Source organism: Apis cerana, linkage group LG6 (assembly GCF_029169275.1).
Source record: "Apis cerana isolate GH-2021 linkage group LG6, AcerK_1.0, whole genome shotgun sequence".
Classification (NCBI taxonomy): Eukaryota; Metazoa; Arthropoda; class Insecta; order Hymenoptera; family Apidae; genus Apis; species Apis cerana.
Window position 1 is genome coordinate 728,781 of NC_083857.1, and position 27,923 is coordinate 756,703.

Consider the following 27,923-nt stretch of genomic DNA (forward strand, 5'->3'; position numbering starts at 1 on the left):
TAATAATCATTATCAAAGCTAAGACAAAAATTTTTAAGAAAAAAAGCTATTTAAAATTATCTCAAAAAGCTTTAATTAAGTTACTTAAATATTCTTACATTTTTGGGACAAATTGTACAGTTTTCTATTTAAGTATCCGCATTTTTATCTATTTAAATAACCATTGATATTTCCATCAATATTTAAAATTTTATAATCATTTTCAAGTATATTAAAATTTTGATGTTTGTGTCTTGAATTTTATGAATATTAATATCTCACTTATACTTATTTTTTCTCTTTCTTTCAGTTGAATTCGCAAAAATTATATAGTATTTGTATTCCAATTACAGATAATTAAATAGACAATTATATATGTAGTAATTAATTATATATATTAATATAACATATTAATATAATTATATATATATATATATATATATATATATATATATATATATATATATATATATATATATTAATTACATATATGTGTATATATCATATAATATATATTATATATTTATGTATATATCTTCTATATTTTTTTCATGGATTCTATTTAATGATGTTTTAATTTTTTTGTTAATCTCGTATAGTTTCAATATAAATAAAATTATTATTTTGTCATATAATTCATAATAATGTAAATTTTCAATATTTATTATAATGATAAATAAATTTCCAATTCACAAAAAGGTGAAAAATAGAATTTTTACATATTTATTAAATTCTGCATTATATATTGTTTTTGATATACAGAGCAGTTTATTTAAAACTGATTTAACTTAACGTATTACTTGTAAATTTATCGATAAATTCTCTTTTATCCGATTTTTATGAATTAGAAATACGTTGTTTAAGCATATTATTTTAAATATTGCCAATCGGTTTTACTTTTCAAATTATTCAAAATATATTTTTCACAAATATATTTTTCATATATTCCTTATGTTCTTATATAAGCAGTCGCTCAAAGATAGCACGCATTTTAGATTCGTTATATTCGTCAAATTATTCAAAATATATTTTTCACAAATATATTTTTCATATATTCCTTATATAAGCAGTCTCTCAAAGACGGCACGCATCTTAGATTCGTTATATTAGCCTCTGATTCAAATGCATATTTACAATCTATTTCTTGATGAATCGCAGTATGATCTTAATTAAATTTTATTTTAAAGTATTAAAAATTGTTAATTTTTTTTATTTCTTCTAATAGCTTTTTTAAACTTAAGAATCTACTGCTTCAAAAATTATTTGTATATAAAAATATTACTTGTATTGTATAAAATTATTTATTTTAAGCGTATTTGACAAGTTATTAGAATAATTTGGTTTGATTATATTATAGAATTATATATTTGCATAAAGATAACAATCATAAGTAATAAATCAAATTTAGCAGCACAGATATAATTCACATATTTTTCACAAATGTTTTTCTAGTTTGTTCGAATAAAAGCAGCACGTCTATAAAGATTGCATAATATAGAAATCTACAAATTTTTTTGCCAAAATCCACAATTTTTTGAAAAAATCAATTTTAAAAAAAGATTGCAATTTTTCAACTTTGTAAATGTTTTTTTCATATTAATTGTTTTTGGCACAAAATGATTTAATGCTTTTTCTTGAATAAAATGGTATAAATAGCTATTAAATTACAATTTAAATATATTTAAGTAAGATTGATTTAAAAAATCAATCTTAAACGAATGTTAAAAATATAGTTATTTTGGTGATATTTCTAAATTTATTTCAAAAAATAAATCTAGAAAAAAATCTAATCACATTATGTATTAGCAATTTTTTTGCTAAGGAAAATATCAAAAGAAATTAATAAATAAATCATTTTTATTTTTAATATAAAAACGAAGTTTGGCAAAACACAATACTGATAATGATATTCAATAATAGCAATTGTATTATCGAATTCGAAATCGAAATCGCGGTAAAATGGCTACCGTCATTGAATACTATTATCATTGCTACACATTTTACTGAATTATTTCATTTCTATATTGAAAATAAAAATGATTTTATAGTTTCATATTTTTACATATAAATAAATTTTATAATTTTTGGTATTTAATAGAAAGATACTTTATTGTACATGGTTAAGTTTTTTCTTTTAGTTTTTAAAATAAAATTGAAAAATATTAAGAAAAATGAGCATGTTTTCATTATTTGGTTATTATTTGATTATTATTTAAACATATTTAGATATTTATAATCTAATAACTATTTATATTGTACTGGTGTGAGAATCTACAATCATTTCATGTCAAGAGTAATTAAATAATTAAAAAATAATTATAATGGAAATATAAAATATTTCTAAAATTGAAAAATGACAATTTTTTTTCAAATTTATTTTTTCAAAAATCATAAATTCTAAAAAAAAATAGTTTGCAGATTCATATTCAACTATTAAATCTATAAGAAATGTTTATTAAATATTAACATTATGTATTAAAAAAAAAGATTATTTAAAATTATAAATTATACAAGAAAAAGCTCATTAAAATCCATAAAAAGAAAGTTAACTGAAAAATTGAGCAAAAGTAATTAATTGTTTTATTACAAAATTTTCTAACAAATCATTTTTTATGTATACATAAATGATTCAAAAAGTGTAAAGTTAATTTGAGAATGTTATTAATTTATTATTTTTCATTTTTTTAAAAATATTTTTTAATATTATTTGGAAAACAAATAATTGAAGCTAATGTTGATACAAAAATTAAATGATTAATCATTTAATTAATCAAATTGATTAATATTGATTAGTTAATTAATCATTAATTAATATTGAATTGAATATTGATTAAATTGAATATTGATTAATTAATTAATCTTAAACTTCGTTATTAAACAAAAGTATAAATTAATTAAACAGTACACGTAGAAGTTTGTAATATATAGTTGTACATCATTTTCCTCATAAATGAATTTCATAATTACTTATATATGAATTACTCTAAAAAAGAAAACTACTATATGAACGAAATGATTATTACTAATAATTTTTTCAAACATTTAATTTCGATTTAATCAAGATTTTAATATATAGATTTTTTATAAAATATCATAATCATTTTTCTGAGATTGAGTATTACAACTTTTTTTTTCTAATAAATTAAGAAATAAAAAAAAATAAACGACGAGAAATGCTCATATTTTTCGATCATTTATCATTCTGACTATCATCAATCCTCTAATGAAATGGAACAGCTCCTAACTATTTTATCACGTTATCTTGCAAAATTCCTGTTTAGCGCCAGTTTCATAATCGCCTTAAACTCAGTTCCAAGTCTTAAATGAAACTTCAACATAGAAGTCGAACTCCACGATAAAAGGATTGTCATTATGAAACCAGTTGCAATCTTGTTTAGAAGTCGAAGCCGGGCGCAAAGGGATCGTATGTAGTTAGTTAAATATTTAACATAGACCAAAGAAGTTTCTATAAACGATCGATGTTATATATGCATATATATATTTATTGTGTATTCAGAACAAATTCAATTTAGCAATCGGTTTCGTTTGATTCAATTTGATATATTTTGATATGTTTATTTAGGTTTAGTTACTTTAAAAAATAATCGATAGAAATTATAATTATAAATCGCTAATTAGACAAGCATTTATAATATATGGAAAATTATTTCTTATGTTTATTTTATGTATTTATGTTTATTGATTTTATATATTTATTTTATGTATTTATGTTAATGATTTAACATAATTGATTTAGTATATATATAAGAGAAAATATAAATATATATAATAAAATAATTTCTAATAATTTTATTACAATATAAATATACATTTATATTATTTATTATTTTAAATTTTCAAGATATTTCGCTTGGACAATGGAATTTTTAAAAATATTTTATATAAATAAATTGAATATTATAATATTATAATAATAATATTATATAAAATAGATATATAAAAATATAAAAAAATACAATTTAATAATTTAAATTCAATAAAAAAATTGCAAATTATATTAATAAGTACATTATGTTTAGTCTTAATGAATTAATTAATTTTTCAAGTAATTTTGTTCAATTTTGAAGAATAATTACAAATATTTATCAATATTTTTCACTCATTGATTTCATTAACTATTATTATTATAGATTGTTATTCCTTAATTTATTATTATAGATTATTATAGTAATTTTGGAATTATGTTCTAATGTTTGTATATGTAGGGATTTTCTTTTTTTATATAAATTTCATCCCTTTGCACCAATAAGAAAGCATCGAAGAAAATGATTCGATAAAAAATCGTTTAACAATCGACTAAGGAATGATTGATATTAAGGATTGTCTTACCGATCTCATATTATCCTGCGTATCGCCACGAGCGTTCGATCGTATCTACAACAAACGTTTTACGAATACTTTCAGACTTATAGCCATAATAAGATATTGTGTTACAAGATGTGAATTCGCGGCAAAGTATGAAACGAAAATTTGTGTTTTTTGCATAATATTAAAAATTAAAAAAAAAATTAACAATGAAAAAAAAGAGTAAAAAAAAATTTATTTTATAAAATAAAATTTTTAAAATAATAAAAATTTAAACATATATTTCTATCCATAAATTATTAAAATATTTAAACATATAGACAAATGTAGATTACAGATTATATAATAGATTATATATTATAGTATGATATTGACATTAATTAATTATTTATATTATAGAGAAATATCATACATCATTTTAATAATTTTAATTTCAATTTACTAAACACTAAACAAAAACAAAAATGTTAAGAAGCATAGATAGAATAATTCACATATTGTTATATTGGATTACAAAAAATATATTAAGAGATTACAATAAATCCATTACATAAGTACATTAGATAAATTTATAAAATTTTTAAGTTTATTGTTTAATATATAGACTCTAAAATTGTTTAATTACATTTCCGATTATTTTATTTTTTTATTATTATAAAAATAAACAAAATGAAATTACAAACAAAATAAATTATAATATCAATATGATTTTTTATTATTATAGAAATCAAAATCTATTCTAGATTTTTAATAGTGAAAAAAATTTCCTAAAATATTATTAATATTTATTAAAATTTATATTTGTATGATTTATATTTGTATGATAAATTTTTGCGAATATTTATTATTTTGAATGTCAATAAAAAAATGATTCCATTATATTTTTGTAATTAATTTTTGTAATGTAATGATGATATATGTATTTATATATATATGTATTATATAATATATAATTATATATATGTATGATATATATGTTATAACAATTATTTACAATCTTTATTTTCTTAAACGTAGAAACATTTTACCGTAGATACATCAGAGAAATGAAATATATAGATAAAATTTTTTCTATTCTTTTTTTACAATTAATACCAAACATTTTCCTTTTACAATTAATATTTAAATTGCTGGAATTTGATTCTCAATTTTAAATTGATTAAAATTAAATATTATTTTCATTAATGCTATTTTCATTAAATTTTTCTTCAATAATTTAAACTGATTTTATTTTTATTTTTAGTAAATAATATTTTTTATATAAAAATAATTTTAAATGAGAAAATTTAAGTTAAATTTAAAATAAATTTTAAAAAAATCATCATTTCTAAGAAAAATTTCAATTTTATTTATTTATTATAAACATGATAATGAAAAAATAAAAAATTTATAATATATAAAATTAAGGAACAAAATATTATAATACCAAAGTTAAAAGATATATTTAAAAATATATTTTAAAAAGAAATAAAAATTGGATCGTTAAAGTTCTTACAATAAAATTTTAAAAATTTTAATCTTTAATTTAGAGATTATCAAAACTAGAAGATTAGATATAAATTTTTTATTAAAAAATAATCATATAATTTTTTTATATAATATATAATATATAATTTTTAATAGAAATTGAAAGATTGATTATATATGATTATTATATATAGCATTATTGATTAACAAATTGATTCAAGACTTTTTTTGATAATAAATAGATATAATTAGAATATAAAATACATAGATAGATATAGTGATTCATGTGATTCAATGTTTTATATGAATATTTCTTAAACAATAAATTTGTTTACTTTTTGAAACTTTTTTTTGTTGAAATTAGGCATCATTTTGAATCATTGAATCTCTTCAATTGAATATTCTTTTCTAAAAATCTATCTTTCAAAGCTGATAAGGAGGAAAATGAATAACTTAGAAAGAAGATTATGAATTTTGACTATATAAAAATTTGGATTTCAATGATAAAATTTATGATGCATCTATGATTATTACTGAAGCAATTTATGTCAATAATTAATCAAACTAAAAAATTTTAAAAATGTTAATTAAACTCGAATTGTTTTATATTTATTATAATTCTGAAATTCCGTATTGTAAATCTAATCTTTCAACTCTTTGTCTGCTGCAAATTGCAATCATAAATGATTAAAAATATCTATATTTTACTTTTTCGTTCCATTCTAATAAATATTTTAAAAATAATAATGATAAAAATTATATACTATATTATATTAAAGTAAAAATATCTAGAAAGAATCTTTTTTATAAAAAAAATGAAAGTAAAAAGAAAAAATGAAAAACAAAAAAAAAAGAAAAGAAAAAAAATATCGTACAATCGAATGATATATAAATTTCCCATGAGGGTGAACGAGTTTCTTAGAAAGTACTCATAAAAGAGAGTTCTCGTTACACACAAATTCCATTTGCTATTGAAAATCATCCGGTCGAAATCTTGATGTGAATCGAAGTAGCTTTTCTAACTAGAAAATTATAATTATCGATGATGCAGAAACACTATATTATAATTTTGAATTGTCTGTTTAATCTAGAAATCTCATCAACGAATCATTACAAGAATTCAAATGTAATTTATGTTTTAAGCAAGATGGTGCAACAAGAAGATTCTCTCAAGACAATATGTTACATTGATGTTACGAATCGTAATGCATGATGAATGAAAGCAAGGGTTGAATTTTGACTGAAATTTATATATAATTTTGACTTTTTAATGTAATTTGAATCATAAAAACATCGATTAAAATTTTTTGCTTAAAATATATTAGAATCGGTCGAAGAATTATATATATGGAAATTGTAAATTAATCCTTTCTTTAAGGACTTATTATAGAATATTATATATACATAAAGCTAGATAATCATTTAATAATTTATATGTGATTTATAAAATGATGAGTTTAATAAATTATTATTGACAATTATTGACAATTTATTGACAATTTTAATTACTCTAGTATTTTAAATATTTTAAATATGATCAAAAAAAAAAAAATTAAAGAAATGATTTATCAAAAAAGAAGATAGTCATTATTTCTTCCAAAATGCTACTGGATTAATAAATTTGATAAACTTTAGAATTTAAATTTTAAAATTTACTACAGCTTCAATTATTAAATCTAAAAAAATAATATTGAAAATTTTAAATAATTTTAATTCAAGAGTTAGAATCTATATGTAATAATATGTTTTGTGAAAATTGATAATAATAAAATTTATTATAAACAACTTAAAATTCCTGATTTTAAATATTATGTATAAGTGAAAATATAAATATCGAAAATAACAAATTAAATAGTAATTTCAAGTAATAACTAAGCATTGAATATAGATAAATCTCAATATTTTGGAATATGATTAATATATTATTTTACATACTATATTATTACTATTTTACATATTAATATATTATTACTATAAAATTTTACAAATTCAAAATTACAAATTATTAATATTGATAAATGCTGTATAATATATTTAATAATAAATTCTTATAAGAAAATTTACAAATTCATTAACTTATTTTAATCTTAATTTGATATAAAATTTTAAAAAAGAATATAATTATAAATTTTATAAATAAAATAATTTACAAAATTTTAGAATTTGTAAATTTTGATATATTAAATTTAAATGAAAATATTAATTATAAGAATAATTTAATTTTCGTAAATGAAACTCTAAATAATATCTTGTGAGTAAAACTTTATTAAAAAAAATCTTTCATGCAATATTTAAGAATGCATGGATCATTAACTTCAATTGTTTAACTCCAAACACCAGAGATTCTCGTGAAATTAAAATCTCGTAGAAAGGAGTAAAAGAAAGAGAAATTATATTTCCCTTTTTACTTTAAACAGAATTCATTCATCATAACTTGGCCTCGCCCTCATTTTTACACAGGCCAAACTCTGACTATGTGAACTGTGCAACTTTTCCACAGTATATCCGTTTTTATTCAAATTACTTGGCCGCGTCACATCCTCTTTTATTAAAGTGAAATTATGCAGCATGAGGATTCTTATGTAAAACATTAACATCGTTATCCTGTGTATAATTGTACTCTTAAAATGTTTTGATATGGATATATTGATATTTATTCATATTGATATATGAAATTGGATAGAAAAATAATGGCAATGTTACAAAATTTTTTTCGATTTTTTTTGTAAGCATGTTGCTGCATATTGAATTTGATAATATATATAATAGTGTATAAACTTTTTATAATTTTATTTACAAGATATGAAGAATTTATAATTTATAAGTTTTCACATTCATATCTTTTGTTGCGACGAATATAATATCTAGTTTAACCAAATGAAATTTGTTATTATCAAACTTGTGAATATTATTATAAAAATTCAGGAAATTATTTATATTCTTCTTATTTATATTCCTTTAATGATCTTAAAATATATTATTAGGGATATTGATTCCGAACAATTTTTCTATATATATGTATAAAATATGATATATTAGCAATTATAAATCTAAAAATTTATAAAAAAATTTATCAAGAATTTTTTGTAAATATTTTGAAAATTAAAACTGATCGACAATAATACATATATATATTTAATTTTCAAAATATTTATAAAAAATTCTTGATAAATTTTTAGATTTATAATTGCTAGTATATTATTTTTTATAATAAACATATTATTATTTATTTGGATATTTGATATTCTTTTTAAATGATAAATAATTTTATTAATAATAATAATGATAAACATATATTGAAAAAATATAATAATATATATAATAAAATATATATATTGAAAAAATAAAATAAAATCGTTAAGATATTATGAAATTATGACGAAATTGATGAATTTCTAAATGTATGTAATAGTTACGATAAGTTTTTAATCAATTTATGGTAATTTTTAATCAAACGAAAAATAATTCACACTATGATGAATTATAAATTATAATAAATTAATTACTTAAAATATAACTTAATCTATAATCTATTTTAATTTTTTTCTTTTATTATTTAAATTGGAATATAGGAACACGTTTGCTATTAGACAAACTGATGAAAATTAATTTTTAATCTAAGTTAACTTATAACTTACATTTATATATAATATAACTCATTATTAATTTTTTTTATTAATTTAATCATAAGAATATCGTTAATATAAGTTATAATATATTAATTTTTTTCTTTTTCTAATTTAGAGTATATCTAGATTAGAGTATATAAAAATCTAATCATTGTTAAATGATTATCGTTACTTAGCTTATATTAGAATTCAAATTTTTTTTTTATGAGATAATCATTGAATTTTTGATTAAATTTATATTTTTCTTTGTTTCATTAGACTTGAACCTTGATTTGAAATGACAATATTTATAATTTTAAATTTATTCTTTCAATAGATATCTTTATATAAGTATATACCATATATTAGTTCTAAGGAATTTTTAGAGATTTTGAGTTTTTAGATTTATTTAAAGAATTTGAAATATTAATATTAATATAAATTATAAATCATTAATCTTTAAATATGCTTAACAATCTTTATTATCCGAATTAATTAAAGAAATAAAAAATTGAGATAAGAGAATTTTAATTTTTTTTTTAATTTAATTTTTATTTTTATTTATTAACATTTTATAATTAGAATTAATGTTTACTGAATACTAATTAGAATTAATGTTTATATTAATGGATTATTTATTAATGAAGTTAGAAAAAGAAAAATTGTATACTACTATCTTCGAAACAAATTTATCCGTTTTTTGTTTTACCAAGTAAATTTATTCTTTAACATGAAACTATAAATAAAAACTATGATAAAATAGAAAATGTATAAAAATGTATGAAAAGGCGCCTTTGATGTATTAATGATGCTTTTTTTATTTTAAAATAATTATTCCTGTATTCTATTTTGTGACAAATGTGTTTTGTGACAAATTATAGTATATATAGATTAGCTTTATGAAATATTTATTCTAGAAATAAATAAAAAAATATATTGAAAAAGAAGTTAATAAAAATATATAAATCGCATTTGTTATTTAATACTTTTATTTTTATTCATATATTTGAAATTTTCAAATGTTATTTCTATTTATTTTGATTATTTTATATTTATTTTTCATTTTTATTAATTTTTATTTTTCTTTGAAATATAATAGGTACCAATAGGTTTTTATTGAAATTTATATTAATTTAATATTATTCTCTACTATTTTATTTTTCTTAAATTTTTTATATTATTTTAAACTCAAATTATAAATTTAATTACAATAAAATTTGAAATAATCAAAATTTATTTCACAATTTAATTCAAAAATGTATTAATTAAATTATTATATTCAATATATTCATTTTCAATAAAGCTATTCGAACAATTGCGATTGTATCGCCATTGGAAATTCATCTTACAAACGTAACATGCGTGTTTTAGTTAACCCACAGTCCAAGTTATTCGGTCGAGATATATCGTTTAATCTCGATTCGCAATCATTAAGTATATAATTACCTAACAGAAGCTTTCTGTTTACGTGGCTATCCTTTGACTAACAAAGGTAAAAGGCGGCGATCCATGAAATGCTGGCCAAAACAAAGGATTAATTGTTTGATCATTATTCGTTTCTCACTATGTAATTCAAATGATGATTTGTCATTGAAGTTAGAATTGATTACTCAAAACAATATACATTTTTATGTATTTCATCATTTTTCATCTATCTACTATTATTATTAAAATTATTTTCATTTAACATTAAAAAAATTGATATATAATTGTATATATTAAATGTATTACAAATTATATCATATTATATAAAATATTTTATATAAAGTATTTATGTATATTATATTAGTACAAAAGAATAATTTAACTTTAAAATATCTAACTAAAAAATATCAAAAAATTTGAAAAATGATTTTTTAAGCAAAAATAAAATAAAAATTAAAAACAATAAAATTGTGTTTTTAATTATTATTAATTACTATTTTATTTTTTAATTATTAATTAAAAATTGATAAAAATATTTCTAGCATGAGCCTAATATAAAATCTTTAGGTAAACAATTAGACAATTCAAATAATAAGAAATATGTAATAGAAGAATATAATGATTCTATATGAAGCTACAATTTTATTTGTTTTTTTTTCTATAATTTATATAAAATTATTTTCACTATATTGATATTAATGATTATTACGTTTCTTGTTATTTAAGTTACTTTATGTAAAGTATGACCAAATAATAAATAGCTAAAGAATGAAAAAATTAAAAAAAAAATATAAAATAAAATTTTTTCATCTAAAATTTAGTTTTTAAAGAAATGGAATTTAAAAATTCAAATTGTATACGTATGCAATTACGGCAAAAATGTTTTATGTTTGTTTTTTGTTTATGTTTTACTGAGCATGTAAAATCTATCATATTATAAATAATGTCTATATGATATTAATAAATTATTAGATTTAAAAAACAAAGTATTTTTTTAAATTATAATATTATCAATTGTACAATTATAAAATTGTCAAAACTGGTTACTTCATTATCATATAAATAATTGTAAACAAATAATTGTATTCATAATTAAAGATGTATAAACTTTCGATAATTTTTATTTTAAGTTTTTAAATAAAATAAAAAAATTTTATTCTATATTTTTTCTTTTCAAGGAATTATCTTGTGTTTGTTTATCATATTATATATTATATATTAAATATTCTTGTTAATTGCAAAAAATGAAAATTTTATGAATTTCATATTTTATTTTAATAATAATGAATATTATTTTGTGTGTAATTTGTGGAATTATCTCCTATTTTTGCTTTGTATTTGAATATTTTGCTTTAAATTTTTAATTATTGTGAATATTTTTCAACGAAAATTAATTAATGTAATTGAAATTCCGATAAAGATAAAAATTATGTAATATAAAATATTTAAAAAAACACTATTTAAAAAAACAATATGATTTCTTTCAATATGAACAACATGATTTCTGAAAAACAAAATTAAATTCAAAATTAATTATATATAAAAATAGATTTACGATCGACTATATATAATTTTTCTTCAAATCATAATTTTAAATTAAATTTTTTTTTATTACCAATTCCACTAATAACTATATATTTATAAGATAAAAAGTCAATGAATAAAGAAATAACAAAAATATTTCGAATCAATACTTAGTATTCAATTATCGATCATGATATCTTCTTCGAACTGATAATCAGTTAAAAGATTAAAAAGACATATTTAGTAATCGGTTAGTTACATAGCTTCTATGAAAAGAAATGTATCAATGAAAAATAGTCGTGCATGTATACCCGCATTGAACCTTCTAATGGATATCCCACCCTCCATGAATTGCAAGAATCGATCAATAAAGAGCGATCGCTTCGAATGAGCGAAGCTTTCTTTATTTCGGTTCGCTATCTCTGGGTACGAGCATAGTAGTTTGATCCACAATTGGTTCTGACGTTGAAATATCTTTGGAAAATGTGAGAACTTGCACGGAAATTCTGATAAAAGAATTAGTTAATTATAATTGATTGAAGATACATAGCAATTGTTATATTAAATTCGATTGGATAATTAGAAGATTCAAACAATGTTCTGTGATTAAATTAATTATTTTTAGAGCAATGATAAGGAAAAATTGTTAAGATTTTTTGAAAATTGAAGATAGAATTGAAATAAGTGATAATATATTTTTTATAATAGAAAAAAGAATACGAATGAGAGGTAGAAACATAAAAGATTTTGATTTATACATATATAATAATTTAATATGACAATGATACTTAAATGAATTAAGACTTAAATGGCACTCAAATATTATAATGATTAAAATAATATAATATTTATATTTTATTTGTAAAAAAAAGTTTTTATAATGTTTATTAAAATAAAATTTATTTTAATTTATTTTGTTGTTTTAAAGAAATAGAAAAAATAAATTATATTATAATGATAGTAGTTTTAGTTTATTAATAAATATTTGAAATATGTTTTTGATTATGATATGATATAATAAATTAGTATATAAATATAAGATAAACTGATAAATTGATGTAAGATAATACTAATAAATTAGTATACAAATAAACTGATACTAATATTAACATTTTCTGAAAATTTTAAAGACAAATTTTATAAATATATTGTCTGTTAAATGGTTCATGTTACTATCTAAATTTATAAATCCAATTTTATTTTTATTTAGAAAAATAAAAAAATCAAAAGTTTTATTATATATACAATTAAAATTTTTATGATATAAAATTTATTATGATATATAATTAAATTCAACTAATAAAGATATATAATCAATTTATATTAAAATGAAGTAATTCTATTTCGAATTTGTTGTATAAAACACGACGCTATAACATATCATTAAAAAACATTAAATTAAAATTAAAATTCTCTATGAGAGTTGATTATAATATTCTTTTTATTATAAAAAAATCTATAATATTTATGTTTGTACAAAATATTTTATAATGCAATAAATTTTTCAAACTTTTTCATTCGATTTTATTTATTATTATTCTGAAGATTCCTAAATCAAAAAATAAAATGAATATTTAATATTTCTAATCTCTAATATCTATATTATTTTAATCTATTAATAATCTATTAATATATTAAATTTTAATCTATAATATAAATTTATAATATTTTTCTTAGATGGGATATAGAAGATAAAAGTCAAAGTTCAAAAAATAAATAAAAATGAAAACGAAAAATAAAAGAGAAAAATATAATTTCTTTTTTTTTGAAAAAATTGTTTTGGTTTATTTATTTAAATTATTATCTTAAATTACTTTAAATTATTTATACTGAAAACAATTGAATAAAATATATTTTCTATATTATATACATAGTTGTTATATAACTATGTTATATAATTAAATTATATGTATAAATAAAGTTTTCAAATATTTATTTTAAAAAATGTAAATAATTACATTACTATTTCGTAAGTAATGAAAATAATATGAAAAGTTTAATAAAAATTTGCGCACGAAATTCAAATATAATTTCGTGGAATTTCGAAAATTTTTTAATCATAAATTGTATGATAGATTTATCATAAACTTTTTACTCATTTTTATTCATTTCATTTGTATCTCTTACATTTCATTTTTATTAACAATTTCAAAGAATAAAATAATTTATTATCTTATTTATATATCATATTTAATACTTCATAATATTTAATTTTAATATTTTATTCAATATTTTTTTAATATATTTATAAGGAAAATATTTCATTTTTAATATTTTACGCTAAATATTTGATTTTATAGAATTTTGGCTTAATTATTAAATGTTAAATTTCTGAGGTGAACATAAGATATTTAAAAATATTAGATAAAAACATTTTTATTGGTATGATGAATATAAATTTATATTTAAAAGATATATAGTTATGATATATGTTGATATATATTAGTGCAAATCATTTCAAATAAATTCGTTTTTAATTTCTATCTTTTGAAAACGAATTTTCGTTTTACAATAATTGCATATAAACGATTTCGAAATTATAAAATGTTATAAAATTAATTTCCTGTAACAGACAAGTTGACATGAAAAAGCATGACGAAATAAAATTATTTTTTTTATTCATTTTAATTATTAATTATATTGAATTATATTAGTTCATTTTGTCTTTAGTTCTTGATATTTTAATATAAAAATTGTTTTTATAAATTAAAAAATTATATTTAAAAATTCAATACTATTTTCTTTGCAAGAATTCTTTGAATTTATTAATATTCATTTCAATTATTTATATTATTATATTTTGTTATAATATAAAAAATTATTTAATATAATATTTCTTACGAATATTTTTATAAATATTTTATATGAATTATTTAAGAAATTTGCGATTCATATAAAAGTCTCTATATCTCATTAATATTTCATACATTGCCTACAACACTAATAATGTAATAATTATAATAAAATTGTTTATCAATATTTCTTTCCAATTATTGTTTTTGAAAAAAATAACTACACTTTCGATATAAAAATTTTGATATTTTTTTCTAAGAAGCAGTTTTATTTTTTTTCAGTAATATATGGAATGATTGATATAATCGTTCGATAAATCACTTTAGAGGAGACCGAATAAATTTATGTAAATTCAAAAAAGAAGAAGAAAAAATTAATTAATTTACTTGGGATTTATGCAATTATCTATAGATAATCTATAGATATCTTTATAGTATAGATTGGTTTTGTTTTAATTCTTATTCGCTCTCGTAATAATAAAAAGAATATAGCCAATGGATTAATCAGATAGTGCAATATAACTTCTGAAAGATTTATGTTGTAGTGATTTAACGTGCTCAAGGACTGGATAATTTAGTTAAAAGAATCTTCTTATTTGCGGCATTTTTTTATATATTTTCTTTTCTATAGGAAGTATTTATATTATATTATATGATATAATATATTATAATATGATGTAAAAATAAACTTTATTTATTTTTTGTTAAATGAAAAATGATTAGTAGTTGTTTAACGAATTATATAAAATAGATAAAATATATATTTAAAATATATATATTTTTTAAGCAAAGTTGAGCATTAATTTGTTGAAAAAATAGCTAATTAAAAATTTCAAATAAAGTTTATTTTAAATAGTTTTTAAAATAATTTTATTTAAAATATTTGAATAATATTTTTAAAGTTCTTCATAACTTATTATAAATCGTTCTCCATCTAAATCGTTTGATAGTTATCTATGGTTATTTGATAAATTTGAATAATAAATTATTGAAGTTATTTATTGAATAACTTTATTCTTATTCTTAACTTTAATTATTAAAATTTTTCCCATTTCTGTTTCTAAGAGTTATTTTATTATACATAGAAATGTATAATAATTTGTTACTAAAATTATTATTAAAAGAAGTATCACATTTTAATAATTTTTTTATGAATAAAAAAATTGTATTATATTTAAATCTTATTATATTTAAATTCATATTTTAATTTTTTTGAGTAAAAATATTTATATTTTATAATAGTATTTTTGTTACACTTAAAAAAATTCTAATTTTATAATATTTTCTAATAATATTTTCTAATATATTAGAAAATATTTTAGTACTTTATTGGATTTTAAATTGGATAAAAAATATATCTTTTAATAACTATTTTATTAAATAATTTGAAATTTTAAATGAAATTTTTTTATATATAAAACAAATTTTTATTCATTATTTGTTTTTATTCTAATAAATTTATTTATTGGAATAAATACAAAAAATTCTATTATATTAATCAATATAATAGAATAGTATTATGATTTTATCTAATTAAATTGTTATAAAAATTTGAAACAAAAATTACATACATAAAATATTAATATTTGACTGATCTTTGTGATTTTAGATATTAAAATATAAAAGTTAATATACAAATATATTATTAAATTATACAAAATAAATAAAATATATACAAAAATATTTATTAAATTATTTATTAAATTATTTATCAAAATTTATTTATTAAATTATAACCAAATTTGCATAAGATAGAAATGAAACAATTTTTATAATTTAATGGTTTATTTAATAGTTAAAAAAAGTTAAAAATTAAATTTCAACCTACATTTTTGTGTATTAATTTTTGTTTATTTTTTAAGAAAATCAATTATAAAAAAATTACTAATGAATATAATTAAAAAGAATTCCAATAATTTTCAGTAATATATTTTAAAAAATCAAAAGAATTTATCTATCTAAGAAAACGTCTTGTTTACATTAATGATGGTACATTTACGCAATATTTCTTTTTCAATGTTTAAAGGCGAAATCTGAACTACCATGGATTCATTCTATAAATAATTTTTTTATTTTAAATATTTTTTTTATTAGCGAATGAAGCTTTGGCAAAAAAAAGTTTTGTGTTACGTGAACCATTGCGACAAACAGCCTTCGCAAAAAGAATACTTCAGTCAAATAATGATCTTTTTATAGTGATATAAAATATACGAAAATATAGAATGTATAATTTATATATGAAGATATAGCAAAATCATTGATATATATATTTTCCATATTATGTTTAGTATGAAAATGTAATACTAAAAATGTAATAAAAGAATAGTTAAAAATTTTAATGAAGTGCATGACATAACATTATTATTTAACAATATCAAGATATGTATTTATTTTTCACAGGATTTAATTTCAAAATTGAATATTATTGTATATTATAAAATTAATTTGAAATTGTCTTGACTATCATAAAATTAATTTGAAAAAATATATATATATGTAATGATGAAGATTCTTTCATTTTTTGAAGAATTGTATTTTTTAGATTGTTTAATTTACTTATTGTTTATTAATAAAATAATTATAAATTATATTAATATTAATATTAATAAATATATATATATATTTATTAATAAATGTATAAATTAATATTAATAAATATATAAATATATATAGACTATTTAATAATAATTATATTTAATAAAAAAGGATTTTTTTAAATAAATAGAATTCATATTAGTGAGTCAATTAGTGAAATAAATATATTATAAAATTGAATGAATCATATATGTAATTCATCTAGATTTGCTAAATTTAAATACATAAACTTATAATACATAATTTTAATTAATATTTTATTAATTCTGTAAAAAAAAAATAAGTATTATTTTATATTATATATTCATTTTCAATTTATATATTTTGATTATATTTAATATAGTTAATATATATTTATAGAGCATATAATATGTATGATAAATTCAATGATGAATTCATGTCAAATATAGTATCTTTTATTTTGAATAGAATAATAAAGGGAGTATTAAAATAATTGGATAATAAAAATTCTATTTGAAATTTTTACAATTTTTACAAATTTTTATCTTAAGAATATTTTTTTTTTAAAAGGATATTGTGCTGAGTGAAAATCACTCTCGGATAATTATTTTGGTAAACATTATGTTGAAAATTACAAGAGTATCATCTTCAATGCAATTAATGAAAAATAATTCTCAAGAACAATTTGTTTTCAATTTATTTCTAAATGGATTTGTATCCTTATTATTAAGTAAGTTAATCGAAGTTTTAAATTTAAATTTATTTATTTTTTTTTTCTCTTTTTTTGTTTTGAGATTTATGATTTGCTTATTCGAAGAAGTTTTTCTCACAAAAATCTTTTTTTATTATTATTGATTATTATTGACTCCTTTTTAAATTAAATCTGAAATCCAAGCATGATTTATACGACTGATTCATTTGGAAATCTATAATAAATATATACTGATCAATTCCTGTATTACCAATATACGACGCTGACCATCAGTTTACTTTAAAGAATTTTTTTTTAATTTAGGGTTATTGCAAGATTATTGACGGCAATTTCATTATTATTATATTGATATTTATTATTACGATCCTCTCAATTAAACTTAGAAGGGATTTTTGAGAACATGAACCTTCATCAGAAAAAAAAGAGAACAAATTCTACTTAATACTTTAAAATAAACACGTCATATTCTGACTGAATACGACAAATAGATAATTTTCTTTGCATTGTGCTCTGATCGGACACGATTACCTCTTGTGAGAGACTGAGCTTCTGCATAGATATACTATATCGCACTTGTAATAACAGTTCACTTAAAAAAAATACATTATTGGTTACAAATATTAGCTTATATACATATAAACATCTACTTTTTTAAAAAATTTTTTTAAAATCTAAAAAAATTTAAAAAAAATTTAAAAAAAATTTAAAAAAATTTTTTTTAAAAAAATTTGATATAAGATGTGCATCTAACAAGTTTTTATTCACTATCAACACTATTATAAGCACAAGTATTTTTTTATAGTGTCACAAGATATCTTTCCGTAAAGTTAAATATTGTTATTAAAATTAAAATTATTAAAAAATCAATCTTAATAAATAGTAACTAGTTAAACTAATTGAGATTATTATTATAAAACAAAATGAAATTTATTTATATTTACATGAAAATTATTTATATTTAATTAATTCTAATTATTAATTTTATTATATTAATTAATTCTAAATTTACTTAAATATAAGAATACTTATATTTAATTATATTTAATTCTTCAACTCTAAAATTTTGTACAAAAAGATTGTACAGATAATATATTTTTTTTTAATTTTCTTACGCGATTTTATTTTTAAATTGTATTGTAATTATATGAATGTTAAAATTTGGATGAAATATTAAATATTTATCATTTATTATTTATTTATTATTTATCATTTATTATTAATTATTTCATAAAAATATTTAATATTTAAGAAATCATAACGCGTTAAAAAATAAAGTATATTATAAAAATATTTTTATATTATATAAAATATAATATATAATATATAATATATAATATATAATATATAATATAATTATCTATGATTTACTTAATTATACTATAATTTATACTATATATTACTATATTATACTAATTTATACTATATATATTACTATACTAATTATACTATAATATATAATATATAATATATAATATATAATATAATTATCTATGATTTACTTAATTATACTATAATTTTTATGATGCAAAGATGAAATATTTATTAAATATAAAAAATATAGTTTCTAGAATATTTGTAACAATCCAAATTTTTTTGATATTTTTTGGATACTTTTCGATAAAAATATATAATACGATTAAAAAACAATTTTTCTAATTTTTTAAATTGTTTTTTTTAAATTGTTTTAAGCTTTTATAGGTCTTATATATAATAATTCAGTTGCGTTAAACACAAAATGCTCTTGATTTTGTGAATAAAATTATTGAAATATTCTTATTATTATTAAAAATTATTAAACTTATTAAATTGTTATAATGTATTTAAATCAATAAGTAAAGTTGAAAAAACGATTAAAATATATTCATTTTGATCTTCTTCAATCTATTTCAAAACTAAGAATTTAAAAAAAATTAAAAATCCTAATATATAATATAATATATAATATAATAATCTTCGAATAAATATTTCTGAAGAAAAACAGGAAGAAAAGTTTCAAAATCATTTTTTTTTCAATATATAATTTGATGAAACGATATAATTTGATAAAATATGCGATGGATACTCAATAATGGTTTCATCTGTCATATAATATATAATCATAACAAAATGTTATTTAGCAATAATGATTGCACCATCATTAAATATTATTGCTATTGCCGTATATTGCTTTATCGAATTTCTTTGCTTTTATATTAAAAACAAAAATGATTTTAGCATTCTTTGATTGATACTTTCTCTAATAGATTTAAATTGAAGATATTCTTTATCATACAATGTGATTAGATTTTCTTCTATAAAAAGTTAAATTTAAATTAAATAAATGTAATTGAATTTAAATTAAAAAATATTAATAAAAAAATGAATGAATTGTAGACATCTTTTTAATTTCGATTATTTAAATACATTAAATATTTATAATTTAATAACTACTTAAATATTTATAATTTAATAAGTATTATTTTAATAACATTTTATTTAATAAAAATTCAATAGAATTTATAAAATCAATTTTATAAATATTATTATAATATATAAGGACACAAAATATTTTTAAAATTGAAAATTTTTTTTTCAAAAATGTTTTTTTTTTGAAAATTGAGAAAACAATTTGCAAATTCGTATTCAATAAAAATATATATAAAATATCTATTGAAGATTACATTATATATACATATAGAATATATATATACATATGTCATAAGCATGCATATATTATATATGCATATAATATGTATATAATATGTATATATATATATGTATATGTTATGTATATACATATATATATATAGAGACAAAATTATATTGGTATAACTGTCAGGTTATATTGAAAACCAAATATGTGTTTTGCACAAATAATATAATATTATAAAAAAAAAAATAAATTAAAATTTTTTTTTATAGAATATGTAATGTATTGTATAATTAAATATTATAGTATAGTTATAGTCATATATTGAATTAAAAATCACAATTATCTTTTGTATTACAAAATTATTTGAATCCTTATGGTAACAATTTATGGTAAAAATAATTAAAATAGCAATTTTTTTATAAAACATAAGTAAATATTTTGATATTTTTTTGATTCGATGTTTTAAAAAGTTTAAACTATTTATTAACAAAAATTATTTTTGTTAATATTTTTAATATTTTATTTAATAATTCAAATTCTGTTTTATTTATATTTTAAACAAATTTATTTTTCTATTTTTTTTTATTTTTATTTGGTTATATTGTTGTTTTTTATCAATTTAATTTATGCTATAAATAATATAAGATTTATTTATTTAATATATTAATTTAAATTCTCAGTATATTCTTATAAATTAAAAATATATTTTTTTTAAATTTATTTTGTATTATTAAATAAAAAATCAATAGATATTTTACTTTTTTGAATGATATTTCATTCTTTTCTATATCATAATTATTATATAGAATATTCTAATAAAATATATATATAACATATAAAAAATATAAAAAATTTTTTGATTTAATATGTACGAAAAATGAAAAATCTACCGATTCTCTGAGGATTATCATGATAAAATGAAGACAAAATTTTTAATTCACAAGAATAATCATATACATTGCAAGTCTAAGTTATCAAACTAATGTAATGAATTTTATATAAAATTGAATATTTTTATATAAAAAATTCGATTGAATAAGTAAAATATATCAATATACCATAAAGTAATAAATTAATTTGAAAATAACAAATAAAACATAGAGTATATTATTAATAAAAAATAAATTTTAATAACTTAAACTGATTAAAATATATTAGTAACTAAAGAGATATCGAAATATTTAATTAACTTTTATAAAAAAATACTATTTTTATTATAAATTATTATAATTTAATTTAAATATAATTTAAATTATTATAAATTATTATAATTTTATTATAATTTATTATAAATTTTTATTATAAATTTACTAAATATGTCCAAATATTTGTGTAATACGAAAAATAGTTAATCTTTTTTAATTTTTAATATTATTACATTAATTATTACATTAATTTTAATTTTATTTACATTAAGTTAGTTAAATAACTTGTATATTACTTGCATATAGTTAAATAACTTGCAATATTTTAAAATAATTATATAATAAATATTTTATTGAAAAAAAGAAATTTGAGGTTATTTATTTCATAATTAATAAAAATACAGAATGTTGAAGTTAAATACGTTAATATTTTGATATTTTTATAACTAAATTTCAAAGTTAATAACTTTTTGTTGATAACTTAATATTTTTATCTATAATATGAAAGATTTATAACAAAAATAATTTTGATCAATTCTTGCATTTCTGCAAAAGAATAGAAACATATTTTATATATATTGTTATATATATTATGTTTTTCATTCTTTTTTAGTAAATTTTTAAATTTAATTTAAAATTTTTTAATTTTTCTTGATAAAATATCTCATATATATTATTATTAGAATATTAGACATTTTTTATATTATATATTCTTTTATATATTTTACATAAATAATATGAATATAAAATTTTCAATTACAGGTTTTCAAAAATTTATGGATATCTCAAAATTTTTTAAGTTAAAATAATACAAAAATAACATAAAAATATTTTTTGATTTTATTTCTTATTTATTAACAATTAAAAATCGATAAAAATATAAATCTTTCTATAAAAACAAATATAAATTAGCTCAAAATAATAGCGAGCATAATATTTCTTAAATCCAATAATATTCCAACTATAACTTATTTTACAGAAATCGTAGAAAAAAAACTACATTATTGAAAACTATTTAAATATTTTTTTTGTAAATAAATTCGAATAAGTTTGAATTAATAAACATTAATTGTAAATACTTAATAATATCATAATATAATTATTATAAATATAAAAAATTTAATAATAGATTTAAAAATTTAATAATATAACTAATTTTATATAAGTAATATATAATAATATATATAACTAATTTTAAATTAATTTCAAATTTTCTATTAAATCAATATAGCATTAATAAAATTATAAATATTTTTCCAGAAATAAGTATCTATCGCATAATTTAATACAAATTATATAATTTAATAAATTAATTAACTTTAATTTAATTATTATTTATTAATTTTCTAAAATTGTAATTAAAAAATTTTAATTAAATTTAAATTAAACAATAAACTAAAAATGGCTTTAATTTAAATCAAGAGATTTTAAACTCTTTCATATTATAAAAACAATCAGTAAATTTTCAGCCGATAAATAAAAGATCATTAAAAATAGAGATATGCGAAAACTTGAAAAGTTATCCAATATTCGAATCGGATCAGAATTGTTTTCAAATAAGTTCTCGAAAGTATAGTTGTATATACAAGAACTTCAAAATTTTGAATATTCGGTTATTATTTTGATCAGTTCGAAATTATTTAAAATTTAGAAAATTCTATTTTAGAACAAATTTTATTGACGATAATTGTGAACATTATAAATGTTCGCAAATATCTATATTTAATTCATTTTCATTTTATTTTTCTCACTTTTCGTACTATTATGTTAATTATCCATAATTGATTTTTTTTTTAATTTATTTCATGACATAAAAATGGCGGGATAAATTTCACGAATACACCCACAAATTAAAATTGTTTATTTTTTAAATATATATAAGATACAAAAGGGAGGATAAAATTAAATAATTAGTTAAATAAATGATATTTCTTTTCATATAAAAAAAAATACATCTAAACTTTATGAACTACATATGAATAATAATAGTAATAATAATAAATATGAATATTATAAAATATATAATCGAAGATTAATATCGTATAACGAAAATATATGAATCAACTAATTCGTAAGACTAGATAAATAAAATTGACATATATCATTAGAAACATGACTTGTTCTTCAAAATGTTTTTATATCTTTATTGATTTCTTTATTTGATTTCTAATTCTAAAGATATATTATGTACTTATGTACGAAAGAATTTTTATTATTTATTATTTTTATTTTTACATATATTATTTTTGACATCGAATAAAATCTTACTCATATCTCGTTATTTTATTTTCCTAAGTTTTTTCCTAAGAATAAAATTGATTCATACATGCAAATCATTCATAGATTAAAAATGTAGTTATACACTATAAATTATTATAGCTTATTTAATTATTGTATCGTTTAAATATTTTTTCATTATAATTATTTAAAGTCCTTTATAGCCGAAATGGAATTAAAAGGATATGATTTTCTTTAAGTTTTTTGAATTTTAACAATAAAATTCTTATTTTATTTTTCTGTATTTTTTTATATCATAAGTTTCATTTATGATATTGCGAAGATCATTATATAATTGAGATCATTACGTAATTTATTATGTACTGTAAAATATTTCTTAAATTTATTTAATTTCACTTTTTCATTTATATAATAAAAATAATAATAGATATACAAAGTACATATATAATTCTTTTATATATAATTATTTATATTTCATTTACAATATCAAAAGTCATAAAAAAAATTATTCAATGACTGCGACTATTTATATGTCATTGAATGTAAGGATCATTTTACTTGAATTGTTTTATATTTATACAAATAGAGAGATTTGTTTATATTTATTATAAATACTTATGTTTATTATAAATATTTTCATTGAATTTTAATTATCAGAACGTGAAAAATAAATCTGAAAATTTATTTTTTTATTTTTATATTTTATTTTATTTTAATTTGAAGAATCACTCCTTAAATTATTGTTTATCTAAGATATCTTTCAAATATATTTATATATCGAATAAAAAGTTGGTCATAAGTGGAAAAATTAATCAATTAAAATTTTATTTAAAATGCTTGAACAATATTTATTTTTAGCTATTATAATATAATAATCCTTCTTATATCCTTCTCAGCCGTTATAATTAATTGCTATTATTCGATATTTTGAACAATAATTTATTAACTTATTGAAGTAATTTTATTCTTAATTTCAAATTAAAAATATTTTAATTTTAAAATTTTGTTTATTTGTCTATTTCTTAATAAAATATTATTAAATAATTATATAATAAATAATAAACAAATTTTTTATAATAAAAAATCACGGCTAATTTAACACATAAATATTGATACATAAGATAAACTAATATAATATATTAATATAATATTTATAATTTAAATATTATTAAATGATATTTTTTTATTTTTAATATACATATATTATACACATATATATAACATATGTAATATATATATATAATATATATAATATATAATATATATACATATATTATAAAATGATTTTTTTTAGAAATTTTTTGAAATGATAATAGTAATTTATATTAAATTTAAAAAATTATTATTTGTTGTTACACAATATAATAAATGAATTTATAATTTTATAAAATTAAATAAAAATTTATTATATTAATATTTTACTAATATATATGTAATACAGTATGTATTGCATGTATATAATATAATATATATTTTATAATATGATATATTTTTTATACATTATATATATTTGGAAATATTTTATTTATATATAAAAAATTATATAAATTATATATAAATTATATGTACAAAGTATATAAAAAATTTTATTATTAAATCTAATTATTATATATTTATTAATATAAATTATTTATTATTTTATTTGGATAAATTAACTTATATTTAGATATATTTATTAATATTTGAATAAATTAATTTAGATATGAAAATTTATATCATTTTATCAATACGAAGTAAAATTATATTATTATTCGTAAAAAATAATATATTAACTAATTAATTATTTGAAATATTTATTTTTTATAATTATATTTAAAATTTTTGAAAATATGATTTATAAATCATATCATTATAAAGTAATCACGCAATTGCATTTTTGCTAATAGTTTGTAGAAATCAGAGCAAAAAATTATACAAATAAAATTTTGGAGTCAATCCTTTCAATTAAATTTCTTTTGTTAGAAGACAATGGATATTCTAGCAAGATTCTGTATATTCCCAATGTTATAATAATGTAATTTTAATAACTAAAATAACTAAAATAGAATTTATTTGCAATTAACATTATAGAAGATTGGATCTTGCATAATTGAATATTAATATTATTAGTGAAATTTTAGAGATCCAAAGTTACATCTTAATAATTACTAATTTTTATAAGTATAACTATTTAAATTAAGATTATTTAAATTAACAAAACAAATGAAGTTTTATTAGTAACTTTTAATTATAAGTCTACTTATTATATATTTATTGTTATATTAATAAAATTTTAGAAAAATTAGGAAAATTATCAGAGTTCCAGAAAATTTCAACGTTAAAATTTTTAATTATTATTTGTAAAATATTTTATAATATATAATATTAGAAAAAATAATTTAACATAAATTTCAATGTAAAAACTATTTTGATGAAATTATGTAAAAATCTAAATATATAAAAATGTTGTGATAGATTATCGCTCATTTGAATTGATTTGAAAAAAATTAAAAAAAAAATTTAAATAAAAAAATATTTTGTAAAAAAATATAATTTATATACATGTGTCTCAATTTTATTATTTATAAAAAAATTTTTATTTCATAAATGAATAATTTTAAAAACTTAATATTCAATGTTATATTAAAATTAATACATTAAAATTTAATGTAAAATTTAATTAAATTTATACATTATATATCTTATTTAATTGCTTATGTAACTAATGCTATTACATACATATACATGTTATTATACATGTTATTATATACATACATATATGTACATATAATATACATTTCGATATTTATCCGACATAGAAGAAACAAGATTTTGATGTTTAACAAAATATTCATTTTCCATAAATCTTATCCCATCTGTTCAAACTGTTCTTTCAATGAATCTAAACCAATTCCAGATAAAACCAGACAAATGAGGCAGTCAAATCATAAGTCTCTTTTCGCCTTTTTTCAAAGAATCATCCTCTCCATTTTGTCCATAAATCCTTTTGAAAATGTCTCTTCAACGATATATATATAATTCCGATATATATCATATTTTTCATTTAAATCAGATATGAATTCTAGTGAATAATACGATAATCACGGAAATGTTAGCAAAATCCATACAATCGTGTTTTTTTTAAAAATTCACCAACGAATAAATATTGGATCTTGAATTCATTTCAAAAATTTTTGTTCCAATCACTACTCTATCCTTCTTTTATGTGAAACATAGCATAAATCATAGAAAGAAAGATTAATCTTGATATTATGTAGATGTTTTTGCAAAAAAGTTCTATTGATGGCGCATTTGCTGAGCGAACCACAAGCTCGTGAAATAGAAGGCAACCAAGTCGAGTCATGTGGTTGGTTTAATTTAATATTTCAACCCTTTCCAAACCGTCGTTGTTCGGCTTGCTCCACCGTACTTGTTATTAACTCGACGCCATTCTCGAGTATCTCCATTAGTTATTCCTTCTCTTTTTCCTTTCGTCTATCCTTCTAACTTTCTTTTTTCTTATCCTTCAAGCTGTTCCTT

The 27,923-nt window shown here is 16.8% G+C and overlaps 1 protein-coding gene across 4 annotated transcripts in view; it reads right to left on the reverse strand.

The window, feature by feature from the left end:
• LOC107993453 (5-hydroxytryptamine receptor 1) overlaps positions 1-27,923 on the reverse strand; it is a 386,084-nt gene that overhangs the window by 16,104 nt on the left and 342,057 nt on the right. For 2 of the 4 annotated variants that reach the window (XM_062075896.1, XM_062075897.1), the window contains one exon: positions 4,330-4,374. The exons of the other annotated variants lie outside the window; for them this stretch is intronic. In XM_062075896.1, coding sequence (XP_061931880.1) covers positions 4,330-4,374 — 45 coding nt within the window. The remainder of the gene's footprint in view (positions 1-4,329; positions 4,375-27,923) is intronic. 4 annotated transcript variants of the gene reach the window in all.